General features: G+C 41.5%; 2 protein-coding genes across 5 annotated transcripts in view; both read right to left on the bottom strand.

The window, feature by feature from the left end:
- LOC121953599 (fibroblast growth factor receptor-like 1) overlaps window positions 1–11,604 on the bottom strand; it is a 41,694-nt gene extending 30,090 nt beyond the window's left edge. The window contains exons 1-2 of one of the 2 annotated variants that reach the window (XM_042500765.2): window positions 11,273–11,604; window positions 10,459–10,554 (exon numbers count right to left, since the gene is read on the bottom strand). In XM_042500765.2, the coding sequence (XP_042356699.2) occupies window positions 10,459–10,543 (85 nt within the window). In that variant the 5' untranslated portion in view covers window positions 10,544–10,554; window positions 11,273–11,604. The remainder of the gene's footprint in view (window positions 1–10,458; window positions 10,555–11,272) is intronic. The other variant, XM_042500766.2, reaches the window with a different exon arrangement.
- Window positions 11,605–13,819: 2,215 nt separating this feature from the next.
- Window positions 13,820–27,534, bottom strand: part of zfyve28 (zinc finger, FYVE domain containing 28) — a 33,346-nt gene continuing 19,631 nt past the window's right edge. Inside the window, exons 3-14 of one of the 3 annotated variants that reach the window (XM_042501101.2) lie at window positions 23,407–23,544; window positions 23,055–23,257; window positions 22,811–22,900; window positions 21,590–21,679; window positions 21,397–21,498; window positions 19,776–21,299; window positions 18,537–18,632; window positions 17,919–18,082; window positions 17,717–17,833; window positions 17,148–17,249; window positions 16,810–16,913; window positions 13,820–15,674 (exon numbers count right to left, since the gene is read on the bottom strand). In XM_042501101.2, coding sequence (XP_042357035.2) covers window positions 15,543–15,674; window positions 16,810–16,913; window positions 17,148–17,249; window positions 17,717–17,833; window positions 17,919–18,082; window positions 18,537–18,632; window positions 19,776–21,299; window positions 21,397–21,498; window positions 21,590–21,679; window positions 22,811–22,900; window positions 23,055–23,257; window positions 23,407–23,544 — 2,862 coding nt within the window. In that variant the 3' untranslated portion in view covers window positions 13,820–15,542. Of the gene's footprint in view, window positions 15,675–16,809; window positions 16,914–17,147; window positions 17,253–17,716; window positions 17,834–17,918; window positions 18,083–18,536; window positions 18,633–19,775; window positions 21,300–21,396; window positions 21,499–21,589; window positions 21,680–22,810; window positions 22,901–23,054; window positions 23,258–23,406; window positions 23,545–27,534 lie in introns of all 3 variants that reach the window. The other 2 variants (XM_042501100.2, XM_088087135.1) reach the window with 2 other exon arrangements.

Consider the following 27,534-nt stretch of genomic DNA (forward strand, 5'->3'; position numbering starts at 1 on the left):
TTCTTCATGTCTGTGACAAATACAGACACTAAAACTAAACGAAAGGAGGTATAAAATTAGCATGGCCATTACAACTTCATGCTCACTGTATATTTTTGCTAAAAGATGTACTTAGATGTACTTGACCTATTGGCATGAGCCCTGAAAGACAAAAAACAAAACAGGTTCTTGTGCATGCATAAGTGCTACTTATGCATGCAGTGTGTCCTGGTCGTAAGTTTGACAATCTGCATGAGTTTGTTTCAAACATTTGCACTACTCGTCCCTCTTCGGCACACCTGTCTCATTCAACAGATTTACTAAGTATGCTTCTGTTCTGTGCAACAAATGTCAAAAGATCACTACATTTCAGGACAGCCATTTAATAGCTGTTGATATATCTCAGTCTGGAGGTGAGAGAGGTGAAGCCACAGACAAGCCAGTATTGCCATCCCTAGAGTCTTGCTGCTAGCATGGCAAAAAAAAACCCCAAAAAGAACAGTCAGTTTAGCTAATATTCAATTAAGACACAGAGTAACTGTATGAATGGAGCAGTGCCCCTATCTGCCAAGCCTCTAGCTCTAAGTACATCCAGGCTGGGGGCTGATCCAAGGCCCAAACTCCTGTCCCTGTGCATGAGGAAATCAAATCAGTTTCACTGCATCGTGCAGAATTCCAGTCTGGAATAGCAGTAGCCCTGCTATAAAATATGACAGATTATACTCTGCTCCTGAAATGATTTTTCCTCCTTGTCCCATTCCACTCTTCAAGTCAAAGCCGGGACATATTTTTCCATTCATTACAGAAGTCCCCTGAATGAAAAATCAGGGCCTCTTTGCCTCACCTCCAGTGTTGAGAGAGACGGCTGCTGCTGGAAACGGGTGCAAACAAATTCCATCATGACAGGCGATCCACTCCCAATGAAAACTCCTATTTTGACATACTGTGACAAGCAATCACCCAGATCAGACTCTTTATGACCACAATCAATGGGGACAATACATAAAGAATTTCCGAGGTTGCTCAAAAGAATCGCTAATGAAAAACAAAGTGAAAGTCAAAAAGCCACAAAGCCATGTGGGGTCTCATTGAAGCTCATCGGAGGTGAACTGAAAGAGGGGGATTGAGGAGGGGAGCAAACTGGAAGGAGGGTCCGGGGGTGTGTGTCGAAGGCAGCGGAGGCCTCATTCAGAGCTCGTTATCCCAGCCGTCCCCTAGCGCTTGGCTTTCTTCAGGCTCAGCCAGCCATCGCTGTTGCCACCACTATAACTTTCAATCAACCTTTTAACTGCAGAACACCGGGGTGTGTGTGTGTGTATGTGTGTGTGTTAGTTAGGGTTTGTCAGGACAACAAGTGGTTTCTAATGAAACCCCAGATAGAGGAGATAGCAGAAAAACAGAGACAGAGAAAACTTTCAGAATCCTTTTGACATGATGTCTGATATCAGATTATAAAGACAACTGCTTCCAAAAATTATCAACAGGAGAACAATGAAAGACTTGATGGCATGACAAGAAAAAAAATAAGACAGGAAGCTTGTCATCATGTTATATGCAACAGGCACCTCCTGGCTGCCTGATTTGGTATTCTGATAAGTCAGTATGAGGCGACAGCAGCCGATTCAAGCAGGCTGTGGCAAGTACAGCAAACAAGCACATACAGTACGATGGAGCAGATAACATTTCTGCAGTTTAAATCAGCCTCTTATTCACTAACATAGCAATCACAACTGCTGAACTTGTCCAAACCTGTTCAGTCCAAGCAACATCCTGAAGGCCAATATCACATAAATACAGCATGTTTTCCTGACAAAACAAGAGCTCGTTACATGTTTTGCAGGTTTGTCACAAGTTGGCTCAACACCAAGGAGAGGGTAGAGGACGGAAAAAGTAAGGACAAGAAATAAGCACTGGAGAGGTGACTTATGATTTCTGCACCACCTGGCTGCAGCTGTGCAGACTCATGGTCTGAATTATAAATCTACAGGATCACAAAACCAACTTTAGGGCTGCACAATTAATCAAAACGTTATTGAAAAAGCAATATGGCCAATTGCAATATCCAAATCACATGAGCTGTCATTTTTTAATAAAGGCAAAATGTGTCACGACATACCACAATGTAACAGAAACAGGATATCCTTATACAATGATTCGTATGATATCTTACGAACTCGCACCCCACGAAAGAAGTTTGTTTCGAAAGTTAGTTACTTAAATAATTGGATGATGGCTAGGTTCAGGAGAAGCAACATGGCAACAATCTTCCTTTAAAATGACTCAAAGTTTGCACAGTTCAGAACAATCTGTCTCCTGGGGAAAGTCTCAGAGGAGAGTCTGGTGTTTTGTAACCATGGATGTATTAACAGACCAGGATACAGCATTTGGGGCGGGGCCATATTTATTCTTGGGAAAGTTGCTCAGTGGCGCATGACGTAAAAAAAGTTCTATTTCCGCGGTGCACCACTAACTTGAATGGAGATAAAATGATTTAATGATGCGGCACTTCTAGACTTTCCAAATGTTACTACACCGAATGGATCAAATTCTGATCATTTTGCAGAGGATTCTGTCATTTAAAAAATGTATCCACTGATTTACAGACATCTCTTTCATAACGCAAGTCTTTGAGAAAAGTATTTTTGGGTAACATGGCATCATGTGATGGACATGGATCGTGAAATTCCACTTTTGGCCACTTAAAATTGGCTTCAAAGCCTGACGTTATTTCTGGGAGCTTGTTTGTGACCCACCCACCACATCAATCTGGCACCTAGCAAGACCGCCTCCTTTTTTATTCTTTACTCCCATAATGGCAGTGGTCATTGTGATCACAGCCTTTTCCAAATACCTTACGTGGTGGCTCAGGATTCTGTAGGTCTATTCACAAATTTTGGTGTATTACTTTTTGTTGTAAATGTACGAACAGTGCTTTTAAACAGCTTGATGCAAACATGCTTGTTTGATACAGACCCCAGCAAAATTCGCATCACATATCATCAATATTGTATTTTGTTTCAGTGTGAAAACTTGAATGTGGAGGCTCATGCACACCTTCAAAAACTTATAGACAGGTGCACATATTGAAATTGTTCATTGGTGAAGAAAAGGGAATTCCTGCACACTGTCCTATAACTCACAATAAACTTAAAAACTTTATAACAGGCCAGAGTGAGGAACTTCTCTTTCCTTCACCTATATTTTTTTTCAGTGAAAATAACACAAACATTCCCCTTAAAATTGTGACTCACATTGCAATATCTGTTAAAATAATTGTAATGTTATTTTATTTGCATATTGTGCAGCCCTCACCAGCTTCTACTATTGAGAGATGAAAGAGGAGAGTAACTAGATTCTCATCATTTCATTTACTAAAGTGACTGAGTGAACAGCTGTGGAGCACAAAGCGGTGAGGAGGTGGGAGATGGAGGAGGAGGAGAAGGAGGTGGAGGGGGGGATGTCTCTCTCCACAACTTGGCTCCTCAAGAGAAAATGAGAAAACAGAGCGGGACTGGAGAAATGAAGGAGGCTTAGAAAGAGGGGTTGTGCAAGACAAACACTTCCCACTGTGGGGCTGAAATGTTATTGTAAGGTCACTTGTAAGGTTCCAGCGAGGCGGACCCTCATCCCCACCTACAGGCTTGCTTCCAGTCAGTCCACTCTCTTTGGCCAAGGGTGTAACACAGCAGCCTGAACTGCTGACTCTAAACAGTGTCCAATATCATCAGATGCTTGTTTAACACCAAACAGCTGCCAGTTAACAAAAATCTGTTATTAATACATCTGATAAATCCTGCAAGTCAAACCAAGGAGGCGCAGAAAGTTGATTATCATCTGAATGGTGACAGCCAGGCACCTCTGTATGCATTTTGTGAGCAGTCTCATGGGTTTTGCAAAGGTTAACGGGAGCAAAAGGAATTCTATTTAACTGAACCCAAATCCATTCAGCCAGCAGGAAGAGTGTGTGTGGTCTGAAAACACTCCCAGCGCCAACTGCCCAAACAAACTAATGAGCATTGTACACACGCAGACCTTCTTATGATTCAATAGGATTTTTTTTTTTTTTAAAAAAAAAACCTCTCCTCATGCACATTGAAGCATTAGCATACAGCTGAAAATGACGAACACCTAAAGCGGACAATGCCTCGTAGAAATTCCACATGAATGCTAATTGAAGTGGCCATTAAAGTCAGTCAATGAGGGGAGTGTTGCTCACTGGGATTATATGACCATGCTAAAGTAAACACCAACTGACCTCCATTATTACTACTTATCACAGCTACAGCCCTTTCCTTTCTTTCCCCTCAGAGGGGTGAAGTCTGACACATTCCTCTTAATGAATGTTTCCTCCTGAACTCACAGGGTCAGCAGTGAGTGCTGATAGATGAGGAACATGGATTGCTAGAGTGGTGGTAACATTATTTCCGTGATAGAAACAGAGGGATCGTAGCAGGAGGATTATTATTTCCACCTGGTTTCAAGGAGAAAGAGGTTGAGCGGGAATAGTTGGTGTACCTCTGAGGTTTTCCAAATTGCCCTGTGCTCCATGGATGTCTCATTATCATGACTTTTCTCAGGGTAATTTCAGCCTGCTTAATAAAACACACGCATATATTCAGACACACGAAAGCAGCGCTCATTCACTCTCGTAACTTCTTCTCACGAACCTCTAAATGGCAGCGCCTCAGTAAAGAGAGTCCCCAGTCTACTGTGAGCTCTAATTTGATGGCAAATAAGTCAGGTCTGCAGGGATGAGGAGTGTTTAAAATTAATTACTGCTGCTCTGTCCAACCTGGGGGACCACAGCACATAAGAATCCAGCCATTGTTCTCCACAAATGGACCCAGACTCAGTAAACAGGGGGTACGGAGAGCTGAGAAAGGCTGGGTGGGACTAAAGGTCAGCTCATGCCTTGTTTTAACGACAGCACATTAACTAAACTTACTTCCTTCAACTTTACACTGGTAATAAATGGGAGGAAATGCAGAGAGAAGCAGGGGAAAGGAAGGGGGACAAGTGTCAGAAGAGTGGCAGGCAGTGTTGCGTGTATGCAAAAAGTAATCGAGTCATCAGCCAGAGACCCCTCAGTCGACTGAGTTTTTTCAATTCGACCAGTTGCTTTTAGGTTTGTTTTTTTTTCAGTCCTCAGATTTAGCTGCAGAGTGAATGTACCTTGCTTTCATGCTGCTCTCCGCTATAGGAAGTTGTGGACCCAGACCCAGGGTGAGTTTAAAGCCCTTTTTACACAGAGATCAGGCTATAGGGCCACAAGGAAGTAGAGCTGTACCCAACTCAGAATTATGCCAGTACAATCAGATTTGACTGCTTGACTTTTTTTCCCCATATAAAGATTTAAAGTTTTAATATAGAAAACAACGTAACTGCGGATTGGTGGTGTGCAAAAAACATTTGTGCCGGTACCAGATATGAAACAAAAGACAGAGACTGTGTCATATTAAATAGCCCTGAGCTGTAAATTTACCACTTTTCAGCAGAGGAGAGAAGTAGTGCTTTCTCAGAGCCTCATGGAGCACAGCTCTCTCCCTCTATTTCGCTGCCTGCGTCCACGCAACAGCCTGTACCGAAGAGAAGTGTGAAAGTCAAGAGCGTTCACTCTGCTCCAAAATCAAACGTCCCCAGAAGTACACCGCTCAGCACACTGACTAGCAAAAACAAACCAAAAACAAAAAACACTTGAATCAATCTCAGTTGACTGAGGGGTCTCCAACTGATGATTCGAATCTCCAACTTTGAAGGAGCAGCCCTGAAGTCTCTTCTTTATGCCACCTTTGCATTTTTATATCAAACCAAACAGTAGCAGCATGCCACCCCAGCACGTGATGTAAGACAGCATGCCGGCATTCCAGAAACAAAAGAGGCATGACAGATGTGACATATATCACAGCACTGGCAACAATCATATCACAGCAACAATCATTTGCCGTCTCTGTTACATGGCGGCAAATTAAAGGGCTCCCAGACCTCATTGTTTTCCCAATTTCACATTTTCGGCCGCACTTTTGTGAGTTAGCTGCTAGCTATGGAAGCTGTTTTTTAAATCTACCCGTGATTGGTTGCAAACATAACATGTCCTGTCCTGTCAGTGGTCCTCGCCTGCCAGCTGTGCCTTTTATAAAGATGTAGATTTGGCGCTGTTGCTACTTCTGCTACCTACTTAAAGATGACACAGCTTTGTCCCACTATCCAGTGTTTGTAGCTTTAATAAAGAAAAATAAGGTAGAATAATGGTGCAAAAGTTCCTACTTAACTTGGCATTGCCCGATGATGCACAGAGGTGTTAACTTCTGCCTTCTGCTTAAAAGTGATGAATTTAGAGCTCACGGTAATTTAATAGAGTCTCTGACTTTTGTCTCATATCTAGCATCTGTAAAAAAAAAAAAAAAAAAAAAAAAAAGGTTGCTGCACACTTCAGTTCTGTGGTTATCATAGTTAGCTCATGTTAGCTCAGAGGGCCAACTTGCCTTGTTTATTGTATTTCGTAAATGTTGCCGTCACTCTGAACTTCCCACCAAACCAAATCCGATTCGACTGAGTTGGGTACAGCCCTAGGGTCTGGTTTGGAAAAAGTGGAGGTGATGTGAAGACAAAAAGTGTTTCACTTCCCTTGAGTTCTACTGTTCGGTGTGGGCAGAGAAACTAAACGTAACATGAAACTGATTTTATTTCTAATACCTAAATGGAGCATAAAAGTGCGAGTTGGGCAAGGACTGTAAAAAAAAACATGCTACACAGCAGCACAGCCAAGCTCAACCCCCCCCCCAATCTCACCAGCTTGGCCGACAAGCCAGAACACCACTGTTACACCTTCTTACTATTCAGGAGCTATTTAAAAAATAAGAGGACTTTGGGGCATTTGGTTGCTGAGAAACTAGCTTCATTAGGGTTAAAGGAAATGGAAAACTGTCTGAAAGCCAAATAGCCTTGTGATTTTAAAAGCCCTTGGCATACAATTTATCTCATAGTACCCTCTTGTTATGAACCCATGATGTAACACTGCTATAAAATGTATATTTTCCAGCAGGGTTGCAGAGCATTTTGCATGCTCTAAACATCACAGGCTGCTCCAGAGGGGAAGCAAACATGCATGTGTGGTGTTAGCAAACAGGAAATAAAACAGAGTCACATACATGCACAAGAAGGCACAACTGTACGATGCCTGTTTCTAATTAAAATGCATGAAAACAGCACCACTCAGTGTGTGCATGTTCTTTGTTAGTTAGTCCTGGTGCATAACACAGACACCTGGTGCCTCTCTATTTCTCCCAGGGTGCATTTCTGCAGACCCATATGTCCAGGGCTGCTGCATTCCTCTGTTAGTGGAGCCCAGTGGTCCCCTAGCCTGTCACCACATTAGAGGCTCTGCTGGGACACATCACCGAGCACCTCCTCCAGCTGCTGGGGGTGGCCGAGCACCAGAGGGGGAGGAAAGAAGGCGCTGGGATGGAGGAAGTGAGAGGGGTTCCTAGGGAGGGGGGGGGGGTCTTAAGAAATAATTCTCGTTTGGCCAGTTGCAAAGTCGCAGCAGTGGAGAGAGGGAGGGTCCATGTGTGCGTGTGTGAGTGGGCAGGGGGTCCAGGGTCAGATGTCGCCAGATGACTGACAGCAACAGGCTTAAAATCGTTTACCCAAACTCACTGTCTTCTGGTGTGTTGCTTGAAATGTTGACATAACAAGCATAAAGTAACACTTCCAGTGTGTTTTTGCAGTTTCACACATAAGACAAAGCGCGCCTGTCCTTCTTAATTTAATTTACATTTGTCAAAGATGTCCTCATGCATTGTTAAATTTTACAGGAACAGTTTTACAGCTTTTCTGGCCGAAGCTGCACTACAGCAGCACAAGTTTCGAGCCTAAACCCCCTGACTGTATTTCATAGGTTGTCAGAGTCAAGCTGCTGCATTTGGACTGTAACATAGAAGTCACTGTATCGCTGCTGCTTCTGCTGCCTGGGAAAACTGTGGAATATTTACACAGATTTTCACAGATTGACATTCAAAATCAGAGGTGGACTAAGTACTCACATCCTTTACTTCGATAAAAGTACCGATACCACACTCCACACTGAAAATATTGTGTTACAAGTAAAAATCCTGCAGTCTGCATGCACAGCACCAGCAAAATTTACTTTAAGTATGAAAAGTAAACAGGTTTCCAACACATTTGAATGAATAAAATGTATTAACTTTTCCATGACTTTTTAAGGAGCCGTAATATTTCCTTCTTTTCCCACTTGCCCAGCAATTTCAAAAATATCAGATTCAAACATTATTTCAGATAGCTAGCATCCACAAAGGGAGAGACAGAGCATGGACAGAAAATAAAGAAACATACATGATGGTAAACAAAACATCACATGACGCAACTGGTGTGATGTTACATTTCGTGGAAGATTGTCCATCAAAAATTATTGTAACAATTTCATTACACCACAAAATTCCATGACTTTTCCAAAACGTTTAAAAGTTTTTAATAATTCCATGACTTTTCTAGAACTTGAAAATCTGAATGTGATATTCCATGACTTTTCTAGGTTGTCCATGACTGTGGGAACCCTGAGTAAAAGTACTCGACAAAATTGGATGTTTTTATAAAGATGCTGAGACTGCCATTTTCTCTCACAAAAAAAGTTATTTTTGACGAGACATTTAGCAGATTTTTTCTGGCAACAAAATCAGGTAATCTAAAAAATATGCTGAAAAACTTAGCAGCCATTGTCTATCTTCAACTGTATGCCAGCTTTCTTTGTTCTTTTGCTTTTCTGTATTTTAGGAAGCCTTGTATAACACCTTGGCTGAGGGTCTACAGAAAAATAGCCTCCTGGATAATTCTTGCATTTTTATACCTTGTGTATTTATAAATTTGTAGTGCCCTCCTTAAAAAAAACTAAACCCAAACCTAAACCTAGACAAAACAAAAATAAAATATTTAGCAGATGTTTTTCTGGTGTCAAAACAAGGTATTTTTAACTATACACTGAGAATTTAACAGCGGCGTTTCTCGCAACAAAACGGGGTATTTGAATCCCTGCAAAAAAAGCAAAAAACAAAAAAAATCTTGATTGGAAAAGAAACAAGTAACTAAAGCTATCAAATAATTGTAGTGGAGTAAAAAATACAATATTTGCCTCTGAGATGAAGTAGAGCAGAGGTAGAATGGGGCATAAAACTAATACTCATACACTACAAGAACCTCAATTTTGTACTTAAGTACAGTAATTGAGTAAATGTACATAGTTACATACCAAAACTATTCAAAATCATCTCGCTGCCATATACATATCTGCTGATGTGTCTAACTGTCAGTGCATCTGCAACTGCTTTTACAGAAATTATGAAAAACAGGCTGTAAATTCTTCCTTTAGACCTCCACCTTCCCATCGGAGTCTCTTTTGGATTTCTCCACCACTGACATCTGTTAATCTGTAAACATACAAAATTGCCTGTCTAATCTTATTTAGCCTTCACGTCTTGTTTACTTTTTGGTTAGTCGTGCCGTGAAGGCCTGGCTTCCACATTGTGAATAAGGCATTGTCTGCAGACCCACAGATCTAATCTCCCCCTCTAAACTGCCGCCAACCCCCCCCGCCTGCCCCTCTACCTTGAGCCCTGATAGCCACATGCAGGTATTGTACCTATCAGACGCCTCTTGAATTCACTTCCATGCTGAGCTGGTGGAGCCTGCTTGTTTTGCCAGTGCGTGGTCTTCTGGGGAAATGTGTCTGGCTTTTAGATTTCTCTCATTAAACTGTAGTTTCAAGTTTTGCCTCGGAGTTTGACTCCTGCCGCTGGGTTGCATCAGACATGGTTCAGTAGTCAGTGATGGTGGATGAAATCATAGAAATTGCCTTGACAGTTATTCATGAACTGTTGACAAGCTCACTGCAAGTTGTCTTTATGAAGAAAAGTATTGATACTGGCACAATAAACAGTGCAGTGAATTGTGGTTGGACTGAGGTCTCCCACTCTCCACTCCACTCACTGTTTCGGTCAAGAACACACACATACGTGTGCATGCATAAACACACACACACTAATGTGAGACAGTCCCTTGGCCAGCCGCGGGAGAGCTGGACTCTTACACTGACTTGTGTTCTTTCACCCTGGGAAGCTGATGGATGATGTTTGTTTGGTTTAGCTGTAGTGAATGTGCACACACACACACACACACACTCACATACATGGCTGTGACTGAAACACACACAAACTGGGGGTAGGGGTTGGCTTGCCCTCTCTCGTTCCCCTGCCCTGTGTTGATTTTGGGCCCTGTTAAGAGATTTTTTAGTTCTTAGTTTTCCGTCTCTTACTTTTCTGTGCATTAAGAGCCAACTGAGACTTTCTTCATGCTCACAAGAAACCAGCCAGTGGACTTGACTTATAATGAGCTATGAATCCGCTGTTACCTTCCAGATTTTTAAACACATGCAATATTAGTTTAGAACATTTATGAAACAGCTCTTACCTCTTGCACAGTCGGTCAGTAAAACAGCCTCAAAGATGAAGAGCACAATCTTCAGGATGCCCATACTGTCCAAAGACAACTTCATGTCCCCTAAATCTAGGAGAGACATGGTCACAGTGACACAGTTTATGCATATTATTCTCAAAGGGACTATCAGAGGATTTATTTTTTTTAAAAAATGTTGTTTGAACCAATTTCACATGCTAAGATAAAACATGACTTTCTTTTATGAAATATTACACTACAATATAGATAAGTAACATCAAATGTTATTACATTAATAGCAACTCATTTATAATGTCAATAAAAGACTATTTTGGGCGAACAAAGTTTGGGTTGGTTCCCAAACTAAACTCCTGGGACATTTTGGGTCTATAAGGGTCTAAAATTAACCCAAAATGAAGTAAGTTTGGTGCAAATATTGACAAAAAAAGCAATATACATTCCATAATAAACACTGACAATACGTTGGCACTCTCACATAATACGTCTGGGTGAAAATTAAACACAGCACAGGTTTGGGACTTAATATTTTGGGGCACACAATATTTTCAGGTTCTTTATTTAAGTTGAGGAAGTCATGGTTAGTGCAAAATTACAATTAGGAATACGTTCACCAAATATCAAACTAGCTATCCGATGTACTGACTAGCAAACGTTTCTGTTTTCGCTAGTTTATCTTTGTTTATACTCTAAATTGACACTGATGCTGCCCACTTTTAGCTTTGGTAACGGTTACGTTAAACAGGCAATACATGTGAATATTTCGACACAAAATGGACAAACTGCCGGTATGAAAGTGTCGGTAACGTACCTGGATATTCAATGAATGGAGTCAACCTTGTGTCAGCCTCTTGACAGAAACACTTTTAGCTAAAGTCCGTGTTGAGTCCATGAATCAGGAGTGACAGTGGTCGACTTTTCACCGACCTCTAACGGACCAGCACGCGCGCGTCTCTGCGATAAAATAACGTATTAAAACACGAAATAAAACCGGAAACTTCTGTAAATTACAATAAAACTCTCATGTTGTGCGCCAGTTTTTTAAAAACTCTGTGCAGTCCTGTCTGTGTAGTCCGCTTCGTCCACCAAGTGACTTTTCCAGTGTGCGCACAGAGCGGAGGCTTGTTGTCCGTCCCAGCGCTGCAGCTGCGGGCCAATCACAGGCTGCAGAGGCCGGACACATTTAACTCTTTATCTCACACTAACCTCTTCATCACAGAGCCATTACCTGCATCTGTCAGCTTAATGTAAGAGAAAACAGATAACAGCTGTGCAGCTTAACAGAGGGTACTACACAAATACACTGCAAAATTAAGTCCTCATTATGGCTTTATCAGAGAGAATAGGCCGCTTTACTGCCATGCTATTCTCCTATAACAGATTTAAAAACTTCTAACAAAGTAAAAGTATTTATCAACTTACTGCTGGGCACCAGAGACTCAAATCCATTCATTATTATTTCAGTATCCATGTCTGGGATATAACATTTTCGATATTTAAGGGTAAATAAATAAATAAATATACTCATGTTACCAGTAGTGGAAAGTAACTAAGTACATTTATACAAGTAATGTACTCGTGGATTACTAAATGGGGCTACTGGACCCAGGGGTCCAAAGTTTCAGTGTCCACCCCTTACCTGCAAAATGTCCCTCAAATTAACATGTACATAAATTGACAAGAGACACTCAGCATGACTGCAAAGATACACAAAAAGAACACAAAGAGATACAAAGGAACTGCAAAGAGACACAAAATAACTAAAAGGGACAAAACAACCACAGAGTCACAAAATAATCACAATAAAGGGGTAAAAAAAACCACAAAGAGACACAAAATGACTACAAAAGAGAAAAAACAACTATAAAGAGATCACAAACAGAGACAAAATAACCACAGAAACACAACATTACTGTAAAAAGGGACGAAATAACTACAAAGAGACACAAAATTAATACAATTACAACAATCACCACAAAGTCTGTGTGTCTCAAACAGAGGTTAAATTGTAGATTAATTTGTAGATTAAGATTTTAAAAACCTATAATGAGTACCCTATATAAAATACAATGCCTTGTTATAGTCTACACTAAATTAAACCACCCAACAGTATAAAAACTGAATAAATTAAGCTCTATTGTAGCTAGCTACAACTTTAAAATGCAACTTATATGTTACTGCATAAATGATAATAAAAATATTATAATATGTAAAGATGCAACAACTGAGCCTGTTTGGCTGCATAGTAAGTATTTTCTTATACAGTTTCTTTATTATACTTACACAACATTTGTAGGACTTTTACTTTAATTGTGTTATTAGTAATTGTACTTAAGTAAAAGATACTTCCTCCACCGCTGATCAGTACTGAATCTCTGTGCTGTCAATGATAAATACAACGCCATGAACAAGTGCTGCCACCTAGTGGTCTCTGATCAGCTCCTACCATGATGAGAGATTCCTCAGCACAATCAATATCTATCTCACTCATTAAATCAAGGGTGTTGGTTTAGTTTCAATATTGGGGGGGTGGGGCATATAGAACAGAGATTTGTAGATTGTCCACCAGAAAATTTTAATCATCAAACACTTAATTTCCTGCATTCTGGTGACTTTTTATGATCCAATTTCTGTCTTTTCCACATCAATTTATGGATGAAATGTCTTCATTTTTGTCAAATTAAAAGTCTCTGGCAAGAAAGGTGTCCTTTGCTGGTCCAGAATGGTGCACTGTAACTGTTGGTGCTCTTTTATTTTTCTTAGAGGTTACTCCAGCAATTTTCCCAAGAGATGGATAAAAATAAAAGCCAAAGCAGCAGAGTCTGAGATATCCTGACTTTAGTCTCTTTTGGGCTCAAGCATTAAAAAAGGGGGGTCCTACTCATCCCATTAACACAAACGTTTGGTTTTGAAATTGTCGTCTTCTTGACTTAGCTGAGATAAGCCAAGGTCTCTTTAGAAAGCCTCAACCCTGTTTTCCCTTCAACTATGTGGAAATACTTGAAGGTCTAATAATGTGTCAATCCAGCAGCTCCCAAAAAAACTCAGAAATTCAGTTAAGCAGGGTGTTGCTCATCTGATGAGTCGGCCCACACTGCCTACTCAAGTGGCAGGAAAAACTGACAAATAGCATCTAAAATAGACTCGGGCTGTAAATGAGCACTTTTTGAGAAAATTCAGTCAAGCCAATATTTAAATAAAAATATCTGCAGCTATAATAATTTCCAAAAAACTCAGTGTTCTGTTTTTCCGAAAGGATGGATTGTTGTTTGGGAAAAGGACCTCTTTTTGCTTTTTTTTGGACCATAATTAATTAACAATGAGTTGATCAGGGAAGTGGAGAAGTTAACAGTCAACATTTTTTAACAGGAAAAAAGTAATTTATTTCAATATACATCGCATTTAAAACTATATAACATTATTTGTTTGTTGAGTATTTTACACAGCTCCTTACGTGGAAATGTCCTGGAATTTTACAAAATAAGACCCAAGCTCTGAAACAATAATATGATATCCCGCCCTTTAATTACTGCATGATTTTTTGTATTTTACATAAAAGTGATTATAGCTTCATACATTATTTTTGTTCTTTATAAAAGGAAAAAAAAACTTTTCAAACTGAGTTTATGTGTCCTTTGATGAAAATAAGATTGATCCAAGAAGAGAAGTGAGTGATTTTGATTATGTAATGCCTGAGAAACTGCCTTGCGTCAGAGCAGAATGGAAACGATGTAATGTTCGGCGATGTTGCTCAAAGGTCCACATTTGTAGAGTGGCCACTTCAGACCATTCAAATGTACAAACTGTGATATATCATGAGCATGGAAGATACTTTGTATGCGGTCATTGCAATGGAAGCAGATTCAAGAGCGGAAAGGAAGTCAGTCTGCGAACAAAATATCTGTTCTTGTCCGATACCAGTACCACCAGAGCTGGAAATAATTTAGTGTAAACCCAAATCAGCATAACTTATCTCCTCAGAAATGGCCTGTAACTACAATTTAAATAGTGTCGTCTCTAAAATGTGCAGGACCATTAGAGTTAGTAGTCACAATATTGCACTATAACGAGTGTGAGGACGAGAAATCAAAGGGCAATAATTGGCCTGTAGTCTGTAGGCCAGCACCTGAGAAGGCCTCTGGTTCAGAACAAATTGTACACAACACGGTGGTGAGAGCACTGAGCGAAGAGAGGTCAACTCTCCACTAGGGGGCCTTCAAGACCTGACAGTGATGACTGAGGAGTCCCTTTCATCCATCTCAGTGTGCAGCAAAGTCCCCAAAGAAAACTAAACATGCCACGGTGCAACTGTAAAAGCGGCGGGCACAGCCCATTGCCGTCAAGAGATGAGCAGTCAAACTTGTTTGAACCTAGACGCCATTTCACAAAGTGATACAGAATTACACATTCATTGCCATTAAAAGCATGAAAGAATCTCAATATAAAAGCTGTCTGTTTTTCATTTTTGCTTTACTGGGAATGGTAGCCTGGTGAAGATTGCTCTTCCAGTTCCCATATAAATACCAACCGTTTTCTGAAGACATTGTAGTGTAGCTATTACCAGAATTATCCTTATTTACATGGTTATCATGACTTACATTCTTTTGAGTAATCCGAGTCCCGTGGGAGCTCTGGCACAAATGTAGGAAGCTCGCTAAAGCATAGGAAAATATGTCACAAGTCCTGTCATTTACACATAAAGCAACAAAACAAAGTGGCCTGCTCTGATTTTGTGCTGCAACCTGCTACAGAGGACTGCTGCGCAACGACAGTTCAAAATCTGTTATTGCCCGTTTGTCTCCTCTCTGTTTTGCACCTCTTTAGTCAGACAGGCATTTGCGGATCATTTCTTTGTGTTGGCTGGACACTAAAATCAAACCTTTTGGTTCCCAGGGACATCTCTCTGAAGCAACACAAACGGGTCGAATCATCGCTCGCGGCTGCGTGTCTCGTCTCTCTGCTCTGTCATCTGTAACGGCCTCGTTCTGAAGCCTCACTTAGCAGGTATGATGATGACCATCAAGTTTTCCGTTGCATATGCTTGTTGTGGCGGACTGTGTGCTTTCAGTGACAGTCTTGGATTAGATGCCGGCCTTGTCACTGTAGAAGGGGGTGACGTGAAACATATAGCAGTGCGTGCAAACCCTGACGGGCTTCACCTGGCCATACCGAGGCAGAGGAGCAGAGTGAGAGGAGCAGCGAGAGCAGAAGATCTGAAAGGACAGAGTATATGTACGTATCAGTTACTATCCACACAATGGCAATGTACCATGCAGAAACATAAGTTTGATCGACTCTCACGTACAAAGCAGCACAGATCAGACATTCTTATCTCTTCAGTGACAGTGTAGGAATGATCGGGTGTCATCATCAATTAAATATCCCGCTCCAATGTAATCTCAATTCGGAGGCCTCATTCTGAGAGTTCAGACAACATTGGAGAGGTGTACAGCCAAGAACAGAAAATTCTCTGAGAGAGAAATGGAAACGCTGACATCCCAGGATCAATTTAACCAATGGGTTCTATTAAGCAGTCTGAAAAGTGTCATCAAAGAAAGTCGGAAAAACGCAGAATCGAAAGAAGTCACTGCTGCAGTCAACTGTGTTGCAGTGGACAATCAAACTCGGGGTTGAAAAATTTAATTTTTACATCTATTACATGGACTTAACCATAGCCTACACATATTACTTATATGAGCCTACATATTATATAATATTCATATTGTAAAATATTCCTATAAAAGCTTGAAATCATAATAATAGCTTAATAGCCTAAGCTAATATTTAAATAATTGCACAGCTGCAGGATTAATTTATTTCTTCCTAATAATGTTTTAATGATAAATTATATAAACATGCTTTGGCTTGTCAGTGTTTTAAAAAAAGTTTCAGATAAACTTAAGCCGGGCATTAGAGGTGTTCAGTCTTTGGTCAGCCTGCAGCCAGTCCCAAAGAGCCAAGCAACTGACAGCTGTGAGTTCATCAATGTAGACTGTACAGAACATAACATTTTCTTAAAGGCTATACATTTTTAAGTGATTGATATGTGGCTGAAAATATTTAGATGCCAGTCAGAATATTTTCTAATTACAAAAACTCAGCCGCATTTACCATTTTGCACCATAAGACCATGCTAACTCAAAATTGCATACATTACTTGATACCTGAATGGAGGTTTTGTTTTGGTTTTTTTTGTTGTTGTTTTTTTAAGATTGTCTTTTAGGCTTTTTTCACCCTGAAGTGAGTTTGATTATAGCCTCAGCTCACCTCTACAGTGATAAATGCTGAGCTTTGCGTGGAAATGACGCTCAGTTTTCTGTTGAACTTTCATTTCATAAATGATTGTACCTTTCCACAGCTTCTACAGTGATGCTTCCTGCGGATGACAGTGAAGGGAGCCTTGCAGGCAATACAGGAGTTGCAGGCTTCATCGGGGACCCAGTCTGGAGGGTCTGCACAGAGAGAAACAGTTAACACAAAATAGGCCTGTCATCATCGGTACATCTGCTGCAGGGAAAAAGGGAAAAAGGAACAGACTAACATGTCTTTTTTTTTTTTAATCACTTGTCTGTTTCATTTAGTTTCCTTGTAAAGCACTGTGTAACTCTTTTTTTAAGTGCATCATAAATTAAGATTATTATTATATTATTATTTAAACTAAACTTTGAGTGGGTGGATTTTCTGACCTTCGAAGTGGCCGTCCCGGGCCTTGGCTGCTAATTCTGATGAGGAAATGGTCTCCTGACAGAGAGCACAGTCCTCCAGCACGGCACTACGCAGAACAGGACCTGCTGGATACCACAGAAGAAGAAACAAAAACATGTGCACTGTGTGACTGATTGCTGTTTATGTCAAAAGCTCTGCTGCAGAGTTATGGACCAGTTAGACAATATAATGCAGACTAGCTGATTCGGGTAAAATGGCATTACAGTCGTCACACTGTCATTAAGAGGTATTGGTGATTTTTTTCAAAAAGGTTAAAGGAGTTTGCAACATCTTTTATTTGACAAGAGCAGGACAGAATCACTGACTTCACATTAATTTATATTGAACTTTTAAGAGGAAATCAGCTGCGTGCTGCAGAAGAAAACAGTAAAGCTGTGGGCCGCACAGCTAAACAAAGAGCTGAATCTCACTATAAATCTCCGAGGGGAGCCAGGTGATAATTCTCTGTGGATCCATCACTAAAAGCGATGCCCTACTTTTGAGGGACAACATACAGGAAGATATTGTTCATCCAATACACGTTCCTCACCTTTCTTGTGGTTATCGTTGTCTCCCTCCTCACACTTGGTTGCCATGACTTCAAACAGAGTCTTGAGGATGCTTCGAAGGTCACTAGCATAGTTGGTCTGCAGCTGATCAGCAACGCCTGCATCACGCCAAAACATAGATCAGCACGACTGAGACAAAGAGGTGGAGGGAGAGCGACTAACTTACAGCGTGACAGCTTTTACCTGATATACAAACAAAGAGACGGTGGATGAGGTCGCTGCTGCTGTGGAAGCGTGATCGGATCTTGTTCCTGGCGGCCAACTTGGCGTTTTGCAGGGCCAGCTGGATCTCCTGATGGTCCAAATCTTCTGACATCCCTGAGCTGGGGGTCAGACTGCTGACAGGGCTGGAAGTGGTGACAAGACAGGGAAAGATTGACATTTTTTATTTCTGAATTGTTAAAACATAATTTTCCACAACATTTTTTTATCCATTGTAGATGCTAATCTTTTAAGTTAAAAATCATAAATAAAGCATATAAAACAAAAGGAAACAAATCCACATTTTTCACAAATTGCAAGGAATAAGCCATTAAATAAACTGTATAGAATATAAATAGAAATCAATATGACAACATCTAATAAATCTACATGCTAAGCCAGGAGGCAAATTAAGGCTGTCACCTGTAAGCCATATGGGAAGGAGTGACTCACACTTCAATAGATTGCTGCATAAAGACTGGAAATTACCAAAGCTATCTTTTCATCTATCATAAAGGACTCAGTTTGTAGATGGGTAGGAAAAAGACACTCACAAAGTGAGACACACACTGAAAAACACTTTCATAAAAAATGAGTTACCTGGGAGTGTATGCACTGCTGGACAGACTACATGTGGTGACGGACACGCTCTCACAGTCACTACCTGATACAGAGCTGAGGGGAGAGCTCTGAGAACTAAAAACAACCAAATAAAACGTGAAAATGGTAAAAGAAACACACAGGTAAAAAATAAAGGCAACATAAGGAGAAAGTGTGATGAATGCACCTAGGGATGTCAAGATCGCTTTTTTTTTTTTTGCCCCGATTCGATCCCAGTCATTTAATATGAGTATCTGCCGATATCAAGTCCTGATCCAATACTTTTGTTTTCCTAGATAATACAGCTGCACTTAAAGAAGGCTTCTCAAAAGTTATTTAAAAAAATATCTGCATACCAGCTGTTCCTTAATGTTCTTTTTTTAACTTATTGGCCTATTATTATTATTATTATTATTATTATTATTATTATTATATATTTATTTACTTTACAAAATAAAGTATAAAATGATAAAACCTCCTTTTAATCTTGTTGGCCTTGCCGCTGTCTCAAGGGAATGTCTCTGTCCCTTCAAAAGTCCAGTGTTTGCTGCTGCAGTGGACAGTCTCAGTAAACCAAATGAGCTGTATTCTGTTGAGTGTCTATTTTAGTCGGATAACCCTTAATTAGCATACAGTATAAGCCATGTCGGCTTCTGGCTCACGGGACTTTTGTTTCACTTGGCGAGTTTGTCTGTAGTAAGCTGTGCACCAGTCTCTTCTGCTTTCTCCTCTGTGTGGGGCTGAGAAACACCAAGCGATATAACTGAAAGCAAAACACGAGACTCACACTTTGTTGAAATGAAACAAGTGCTCACAACTTCTATAAATAACATAAATAAACAGTCTCATGCTGTTTTTTTCTTTTATGGTGTGTGGTGTTTCGCGGCAGGTAGAGCTCAGCCACTGCTCTGAAGTTCAACGGAGAGGAGAGACAGCCAAGTGGAGCACAGGTTACGAAGGCTGCGCTCCACATTGCTCTGCATGAAAGTAAAAACATCTGTGTGGCAGCTGACGTAAAACAAAGGATCGGATGCTCTATAAGCTTAATATTTTCGATCCCCATCAGTCAAAAAATGTCTTGCTCGACACCGAAACCAATTTTTGAGATCAGATCAGGACATCCCTAAAAGCAACAGAATAAGACAAAATATATGATGAAATACAGCAAAATAAAAAAAGACTGCGCTGAGATCTTACATCTCCCAAATAAATTAGAAAGCTAGAAAAAGGACAGCTCACCTGGAGCTCCTCCTGCTGTCCTCTTTGGTGTCCCTCTTTGAGTCTTTAGTTCCTGGTTTGTCCTTGTCTGTCTCTTTTTCCCTCTGTCGACCTCCACTGGCCTGCTGCCTCTTTTCATTCCTCAGCTGGTGGTTGCACAGAGAGGTTACGTCCCCTCTGCTGGACCCAGAGTCCTGAGCATGATGCCCTGGCCCTGGAGCCACAGCCAGGCACTTCTCACAGAGTTGCGAGTTTGACTCCTCTTCCAGGGTTTCTGCAGGGCAGCGGGAAGTAGGGGGAGGCAGCTGGGCAAGCTCACCTTTACTGTGAGGCTCGTGAGCTCGCGGGGGCAGACGGCAGGCAGAGGACTGGATGACAGTGCTGGGGGCTGCGGTCTTGCAGTGTTTGTCCAATCCCAGGGCAATACCTAACCCAAGTCCAGTGGTGTCTGTGCCGATGGTATCCTCATGGCCGTCCTCACAGCTCCCACAACAGACACAGGAGTTGAGCAGGCAGTGAGTGGCCACCAGAGGGCCACAGGGCTCAATCTCTGAGGGAGCAGGCCGAGGCAGCAACAGCTTGTCTACAGCTAGCTCCGTCAAGCTGGGAGAGCGAGGGTTGAAGATGACTGTGGCAGACAGCTTCATCCCACCCATACGGTGAGCGATGACCTCAGCCGTTTCAGACGCTGTCCCCTCCAAACCCATATCCCACCCGTTGGTGTAAGGTAGAGATTCAGAGCCAGGAGCGGAAGTGCAGGGAGGGCGCTTTGTATGAGGACAGTGTGCATTCTGGCTGCGTGGACGTGGGCACGGCTGCTCTGACTGGGCCTCAGGGTACCAGCCGTTCCTGGTGGAGTCTGGCCGTGGTCCCGGGTTGCGCTGTACAGGACGGGCAGACTCTGGTGCTTTGGAAGGAGAGGCAATACAACGACATGCCTCTCTTGAAATGCTGGTGATGCTGTCTCCTGCTGCGTCCAGGTCCTCCATGAAGAAAACCTTGTCCTCCTCCTCTACGTAGATGCCTGTCCTTCCCCGGCTCACCAGGAGCCTGCGGGGGGAGGCTTCAGTGCTGGAAGTCCCACTGGAGCCTCCTGCCTCCCCTCCATGAGGGTGGTGCGCTGGGGACTGACCCTGGCTGGGAGGCGACAGAAGGGTGGACATCTCGTCCCCCACGCGGTACACCATCATGTTGAGCTGTTCCAGTTCCTCCTCATCGTACTGCATGGAGCAGGCCAACTCGGCCTCCTCCGCCTCCTCGCACAGCAGGCCCTGCTCCTGCTCCCCCTCCCAGCCCCTTTCCACTTCTGCCAGCTCCTCCTCCTGGCTGGGACAGACAAACAGAGCCAGATGCTCCTGCTCTGCCTCACTCTCCTTCTTGGAGGTGTCATTATCAAGGCTGCAGGATGAGTGATTCTCTTGGATGGAAGCTGGTGAGCTGTTTGTGGCCTGCCCCTCGTCTATGGACAATTCCCCGTCCTGAGAGATACACAAGTTCCTTTCCAGTGTTATCAACTCCTCCTCAGTCAGGGTCTGCAGCAGGTCTCTGCAAAATCATCGTAGGATAGTTGTGACAGTGATAGAGGAAAAAAGATAATTTAGAAAGATAGTTTTTTATGATGATTAATATTCAGAGACTGTACCTGATTTTCTTCAATAAAGTCCGAAAAGGCCGGAAGAGCTCAGACATGTCCTCTGATTTTCGGTCTAGGTTGAGAGGTCCCTCTGAATACACAACCAGCCCACTAAAAATACATTTAAAATTCTATAAGAGGGCAGGAGAGAGTAGAAAACAGGGAAGTGGGCGTAAGAATGGAAAGGACAGGCAACACTTACCACACAATGGCTAGTCTGGGAATTGTAAACATCAGTGCAGGTTCATAGTCATCGATCATGTCTTGAGTGAGATAACCCAGCTTTAGGGCCCTGGGACAAAAGAACAGGGGAAATCACATGAAAGAAAAATTAACCACATCATCTCCACATATTATTGAGATTCTGGTAAAGTCCAGATAAAGTCCAGCCTGATAACCAAAGGAATCTGCAAGCTTGTGTTATATGCGCTGATGTGTCGTTACTCCACCCCATTTAAAGTGTTTTTACAGCTTAAGGTAAGTGGGATTAAAGGCTTTTTGATGTCATTCAGAATGAAATTTAAGTTCATATTTCATTAACTAAAACTTTAGAAATTACTTAGAATAGGGAGAATTTTGCCCAAATATTTATCATAACATAAAACAAGTTTTTTTTATGACAATGCAAGAGGCATTCTGTGATTCTTTTTCAAGTTACCAATTATTTTGAGATTTCACAACGCAAAGTCATAAAAAAAGAGTAATAAAAATCCTACTATTTTTTTTCATAATACCAATTAAGGCCTTATTTTCAAATTAATGACTTCATGCCTTTTCACACTTTTTTACAGTCCTGGCTCAGTCAGCCAAATCACTACTGTTAATGACAACTTGTGTTTATCGCAAAATAAATGACGTCATTTTTAATTGATGCATCATCACTTAGAGGACACTATGACAAGAATGAGCAGAACCCTTAAGCATTTTTTGAAAGAAAAAAAAAAGATGGCTGCAGCTGATGTGGATCTTTCTGCTAAAGTGGTATTTTCACATTCTGATGGCATGAAAAGCAGCACCTAAGTGGTAAGAAGACAGGAAAAAAAAAGAAGAAAAACAAAGTCTGCACACTACATTGTGCCCCCATGAATATTACATAAATTACCAAAGAGGTGACGTTTTGCGCTGCATGCTTTTCATTGGATTTCATAAAAAGCAACACTCACAGACATGTTTAATCTACATCACAGCTCATCTCTGCACGCTGTTGTCTGTTTACATTTGACTGTCACTCAGCACCACGTCTCATTTCGTTGCTCTGTTTGGTTGTACGTCTATTCAATTGCAACCACTGGCATTTTCAACTACTATCATTGACAGCGCCCCTTGTAAATTAAAAAAATCCAGTTCCAGCTATACCAGGCTTAATGTGGACAGTAATACTTTATAGGGTGTAATTATTCAAGGTGTTCCTTGGTAAACTCACCTCTCCACAGTCTCACAGAAGAGCACAATCACGTCCTGCTGTACATAGTATTCTTTGGGAGACTTGACAGGCACCATGGCTGACACATAGCTGGCAATGGAAGAAAAAGAAAGAGGAATTTAATGACATTTACAACTTTGTTTACTGTTTTTGGCAACCTTGTCCCCAAGAATCCTTGAGAGGATGATAAATGTGGGTTAATATTATTGCTACCATTACCAATAGTGTCTGGCCCCTCATTTACCTGAGCTCAAACTCAGCAAAAAGGCTGTCGAAATGTCGCAATGCGTCCTTCATGCGGTCCGTGTACAAGTTGAGGTCTCTCAGGGCCTGGTCTCTGGTGATGTTACGTACCTCCTCCAGGCTGCGAGTAAGGTCCTTAGCAAGGGGCCTCATCGCTATACTCTCTATCTCCCTGTTCATGATGATGGAGCCAGCGGCCAAACACTGCAAAGGAACACAGACATCAATCATTTTGTTAACAATGGCACACTTGACTATTTGTAGAAATGTGTAAATACAATAATTTTATGCATGTGTGTATGACTTGTGCATGGTTGTTTTCTCCTGGACTGATGCTGCAGGGAATACACTACCTCAGCTCCAAACCACAGCTGCCCTGCCAAGTTGTCATGGCGAATCTCCTCGGGGAACTTGACACAGAAGTCTCTGTTGGCCCGGTCGGTGGGAATACATTCATCCATGATCTGATTGATAATGTTCAACACATTGTCCTGCAGATGAGCACAAGAGTGACAGAAAACATCATTGAACAAACTAGTTGGAGAAGCAAACAAGAGTAAGTGAAAATCTGCTCCCAAAAAACAATTTTCTCAGTGTTTACTTTGAGTGACTAATGTTGGTTAATAATCCAGATTTCAGCTCTTTCAGAGGGCCATTGTAGTGCAGCATTTAAAGACCATTGATTAGGAAGTGAATGAAAACTATTTGACAAGTACATGAGACCATTATGGCCCTTGCAGTTACATTCTCCCTCAATAAAAACACGAGACTAAAGCCCATAATTCCAGCAGTGAAAATGCAGTGTCACACACAGCAAGAGCTAATCAAGAGCTTATGTGCCGCTGGCATGTACAACAGCCATAACAATGACTTACAATGAGCCTTTCACTCAACCGCAGCTGCACTGTGCACTGTAATCTTGTCAGGCACAGCACTGCGTCTTTCTCTGCTGGCCCCGAGGAGAAAGATTAAAAAGCTTTGAGAAGAAGAGCTTAACCACTGATTCCTTTATGGCTGTGTGTGTGTGTCTTGGCCAGGCCTGAGTACCACCCCACTGTCTGTGAGCGTCTCCCTGCAGGGGACGCCGATGATAACCTTCACTGCTGTTGGTTCAAATAATCCAGAGGTTGTGACTCTGGCATGATACCTGCGTCTGACAAAAGACCATCTTCTATCCTTTTTTTATAGCATCCCTCTCAGTTTTCACTATCTCTGACCTATTCTCTCTCCTCCGTCTCTGGTATATGCCGTCTAACTCAATCTTTGTCCATCTCAAACACACACACACAGTCGCTCGCCTGTTCCAGCAGGTCGCACTGTAAGAACAGCCGTGCCAACATAATATGAGCAGCATGCCAGCAACCCCCACAGAGGCCCATGAATAAGAGCTGATAGCAGCAGTGGCAGGTTCAAGTGCAAAATTTTGGCTTGAGTGCACTTGCCTTCTATTCTTGGGGCCCCGGGGCTGTGGGGTATCATGCTGCTTAGTTCATTCTCTGAAACCCTTGAGGAAGCACAGCACTGAAAAGACCCCTCTCCTAACGTACTGACAGTTCGCCGTTAAACATTTTGACTGCAACTTGTAGTGTGACAGAATCAGAGACTAATTTAAGGTACGAACCATAGGCTGTATAAAAATAATGGACGCAGTCAGGGTAAAGACACTTGGAATGAAATTTCAGAGCAATTTTACAAAATCCTGCAAAATATGAGCTAAATCTATCACTAAGGGCTTAGGGTAAATATTTACTGTTACATAAAACATTACTTCTTTAGACAAGTTAAAAAAGTTGATGATGATCTTCTTAAAATGCTGTTTCAAAAACTTTCTTGAGTGGAGCAAAAGGAAAATAATTTACTTTTTTAAATGATAGCAGTAAACATTTGGTTTGCTTTGGAAAAAGCTTGTTCACTTGTCATTCGATTGGTTGTGGTAAATAAATATGAGTGTTGTTTCCTCTGTCCTCATCTGAGTAACTTTAATGCAAGAGGCATTCGCCAAATCATTTTAATACGTATATTACTAATTATTTTGAGATCAAAAATGATTAATAAAATTATACTTACCATGACTGAGCATTTTTAAGACTTTTGAAAGATTGATTTAAGACATTTTAATACCACTTAAGGCCATATTTTTAGATTAATGAATTCATTGCCTTTGTAGACTTTTTAAGGATCTACGGGAACCCTGGACGCAGCCACCTCATGTCACCCGCTGGTTTGTGGACCCCTGTTTTACAGCCTCAACAGGCTAAACAACAAGGACTGCCCAATGAGTGAAGGCAAGTAAAATGCCATTTTGAGCTACTACATGTAGCAACTCTCTTGCCCTGTTGGATCAAATAGAGATAGTGATAAAACATAATTAAACACATCATATTTTTCAGATGGAAGTAGCTAGGAGAGAGCCATCTCGCTTCCTTCTCATCTCTGTTGAGAGTCGCACATGAGCACTACCAATCTGACACTTGCTAGAAAACAGCTGGGCGTAAAGACAGCGTTTATGAGCTGAAACACAAGGGAGCATTTCAATTATCCTGGATAGTGTAGTTTTTTTTTCCTAGATATTTTCCCTAGATTTTTATAATTTTCTAAATCTGACTATCTTGCAATATGGGGAACATAATTGGTCAATTGTATCTAAAAAAATATATGTATGTTTAGTGCTCTGTAATAACACATTACAAATAATCTGTGAGAATGAAATCATACTTAAACAATGCACTAAAATATGTTTCTGACAGCATCTTTGATCAGCGCTGCCTAGTTTAAAAGTTTGACCGCAGTTCACAAGCAGTGACAGACATGATTGACAGCTGCTTTAGAGACTCCTCGGCTCTGACTGGTTGTTTTTGGTGCACTGTAGTACATTTTAGTGAATGCCATACAGAAGGAAGAGGAGGAGAGACATGATTTTTTTCCCAGATCATCTGTCTCGTGCTTTTTTCAGAATATAGTTACAGTTTCAGCACAGCACACATATAGTGATTTTCACTGAAATGACCAACTGTAGCTTTAATATGAGGGTCGATGGGAACTGACTCACTCTTGGAGCCAGCCTCAAGTTGCTGTTAGAGGAACTGCAGTTTTTGGCACCTCCTTGTTGGTTTCATTTTTCCGCCTGGAGGTTTCCGCTTGGTGTAGGCACGTTCTAAGAAGAGCTACTCATTCGATTGCTTCTGCTTAAACGTGTCAGCTTGATCATTTCGGGAAGCTAACAAAATAACCTTTGACAATATAAGTAAGAGGAAAGTAAACAAGAGGACAAAGAGCATCAGAACAATGAAAAGAGGAAGAACCTGCAAAGACGCATCAAAGAAAAACAAGGTGACAGACTGGCAGAGGGATGGATGGAGGGGAAAGAGGGAGAACAGTCGGGGATCAAGTGATGACCTTATTAAGTGGTTCTCCCCTGTGTGCTGTGGCGGTGGGGGAGGCTAAGGCACAACGGGCCAGATGACGACCTCCCTCCTCCATCTCCAGCTCTCTCAGCGTGATGCAGCATGGCAGCCATCACTCATGAACTGCATCACCTTCTAAGCTCCTCTCAACCCTGACCACATAAAGACCCGAACCAGCAAACACAACCTGAACCTGCATCACCACATAACTCATTCATACTGTTTCATTCAGCACTTTTCTTGAGTGAAAAGAAAAAACATTCTGACCTGATTCTTGTTCTAAACACAATTACCTCAGTCAGAGTTACAGTTATAAAACGCCTCTTTCCCAAAGAAGCCGCTCTTGCAACCATTTACTAAGAAACCGCATGACACCCAGCCCAGTCCAAACAAAGTCTACTTATCTAATCTTATCAGCAGAACCCCTTGATGTAAGAACCCAGTCAAGCAATGTTTAGTGAGGCAACAGTCATATCACCACGCCTGTATCCAGAAAGCGGTGATAAAGGTGTTGTCTATTTTTGGCTTCCAGGCCAAACCCAAAGGTCCAGTCAGGTCATTACAAGAATGAAAATAATTCTAAGTAAAAATAAAACTTGGCTCACAGGCAGGTGCTTCTATGAAGAGTTAAACAGGTTTTGCTTGCTGTTATGATTTTCTAAGATTATCTAAAACATAACTTTATCCGAGTTAGACAAATTAAGCTGATATGTTCTTGCTGTTGTTGTTAGCGCACAATTTTCGTAATTTGTTGCTGTTCATCCACTGTAGACTAAAAAGTGGCAAAACAGAGAGTGAATATGGATACTAAAAAGACTGGAACTTTGGAAGATACTCACTTGATTTTTCCAATTCTGAGCGCTGAAGCTTCACATTAGCTTCAGATAAGGTTTAGACTACATTTTTGAGGACAGTGGATTTTGTTCCACTGTCACTTCCATTTACAGCACATTAGGATGGGATCTCTTAAAGGGGCCGTTCAACCTAAAATTAGAAATGCACATTCTTCCTCTCACCTGTAGTGCTATTTATCAATCTGCATTGTTTTGGTTTAAGTTGCAATGTTGATGATATAGG

Source organism: Plectropomus leopardus, chromosome 14 (genome assembly GCF_026936395.1).
Source record: "Plectropomus leopardus strain MGB_pleo_1.0 chromosome 14, ASM2693639v1, whole genome shotgun sequence".
Classification (NCBI taxonomy): domain Eukaryota; kingdom Metazoa; phylum Chordata; class Actinopteri; order Perciformes; family Serranidae; genus Plectropomus; species Plectropomus leopardus.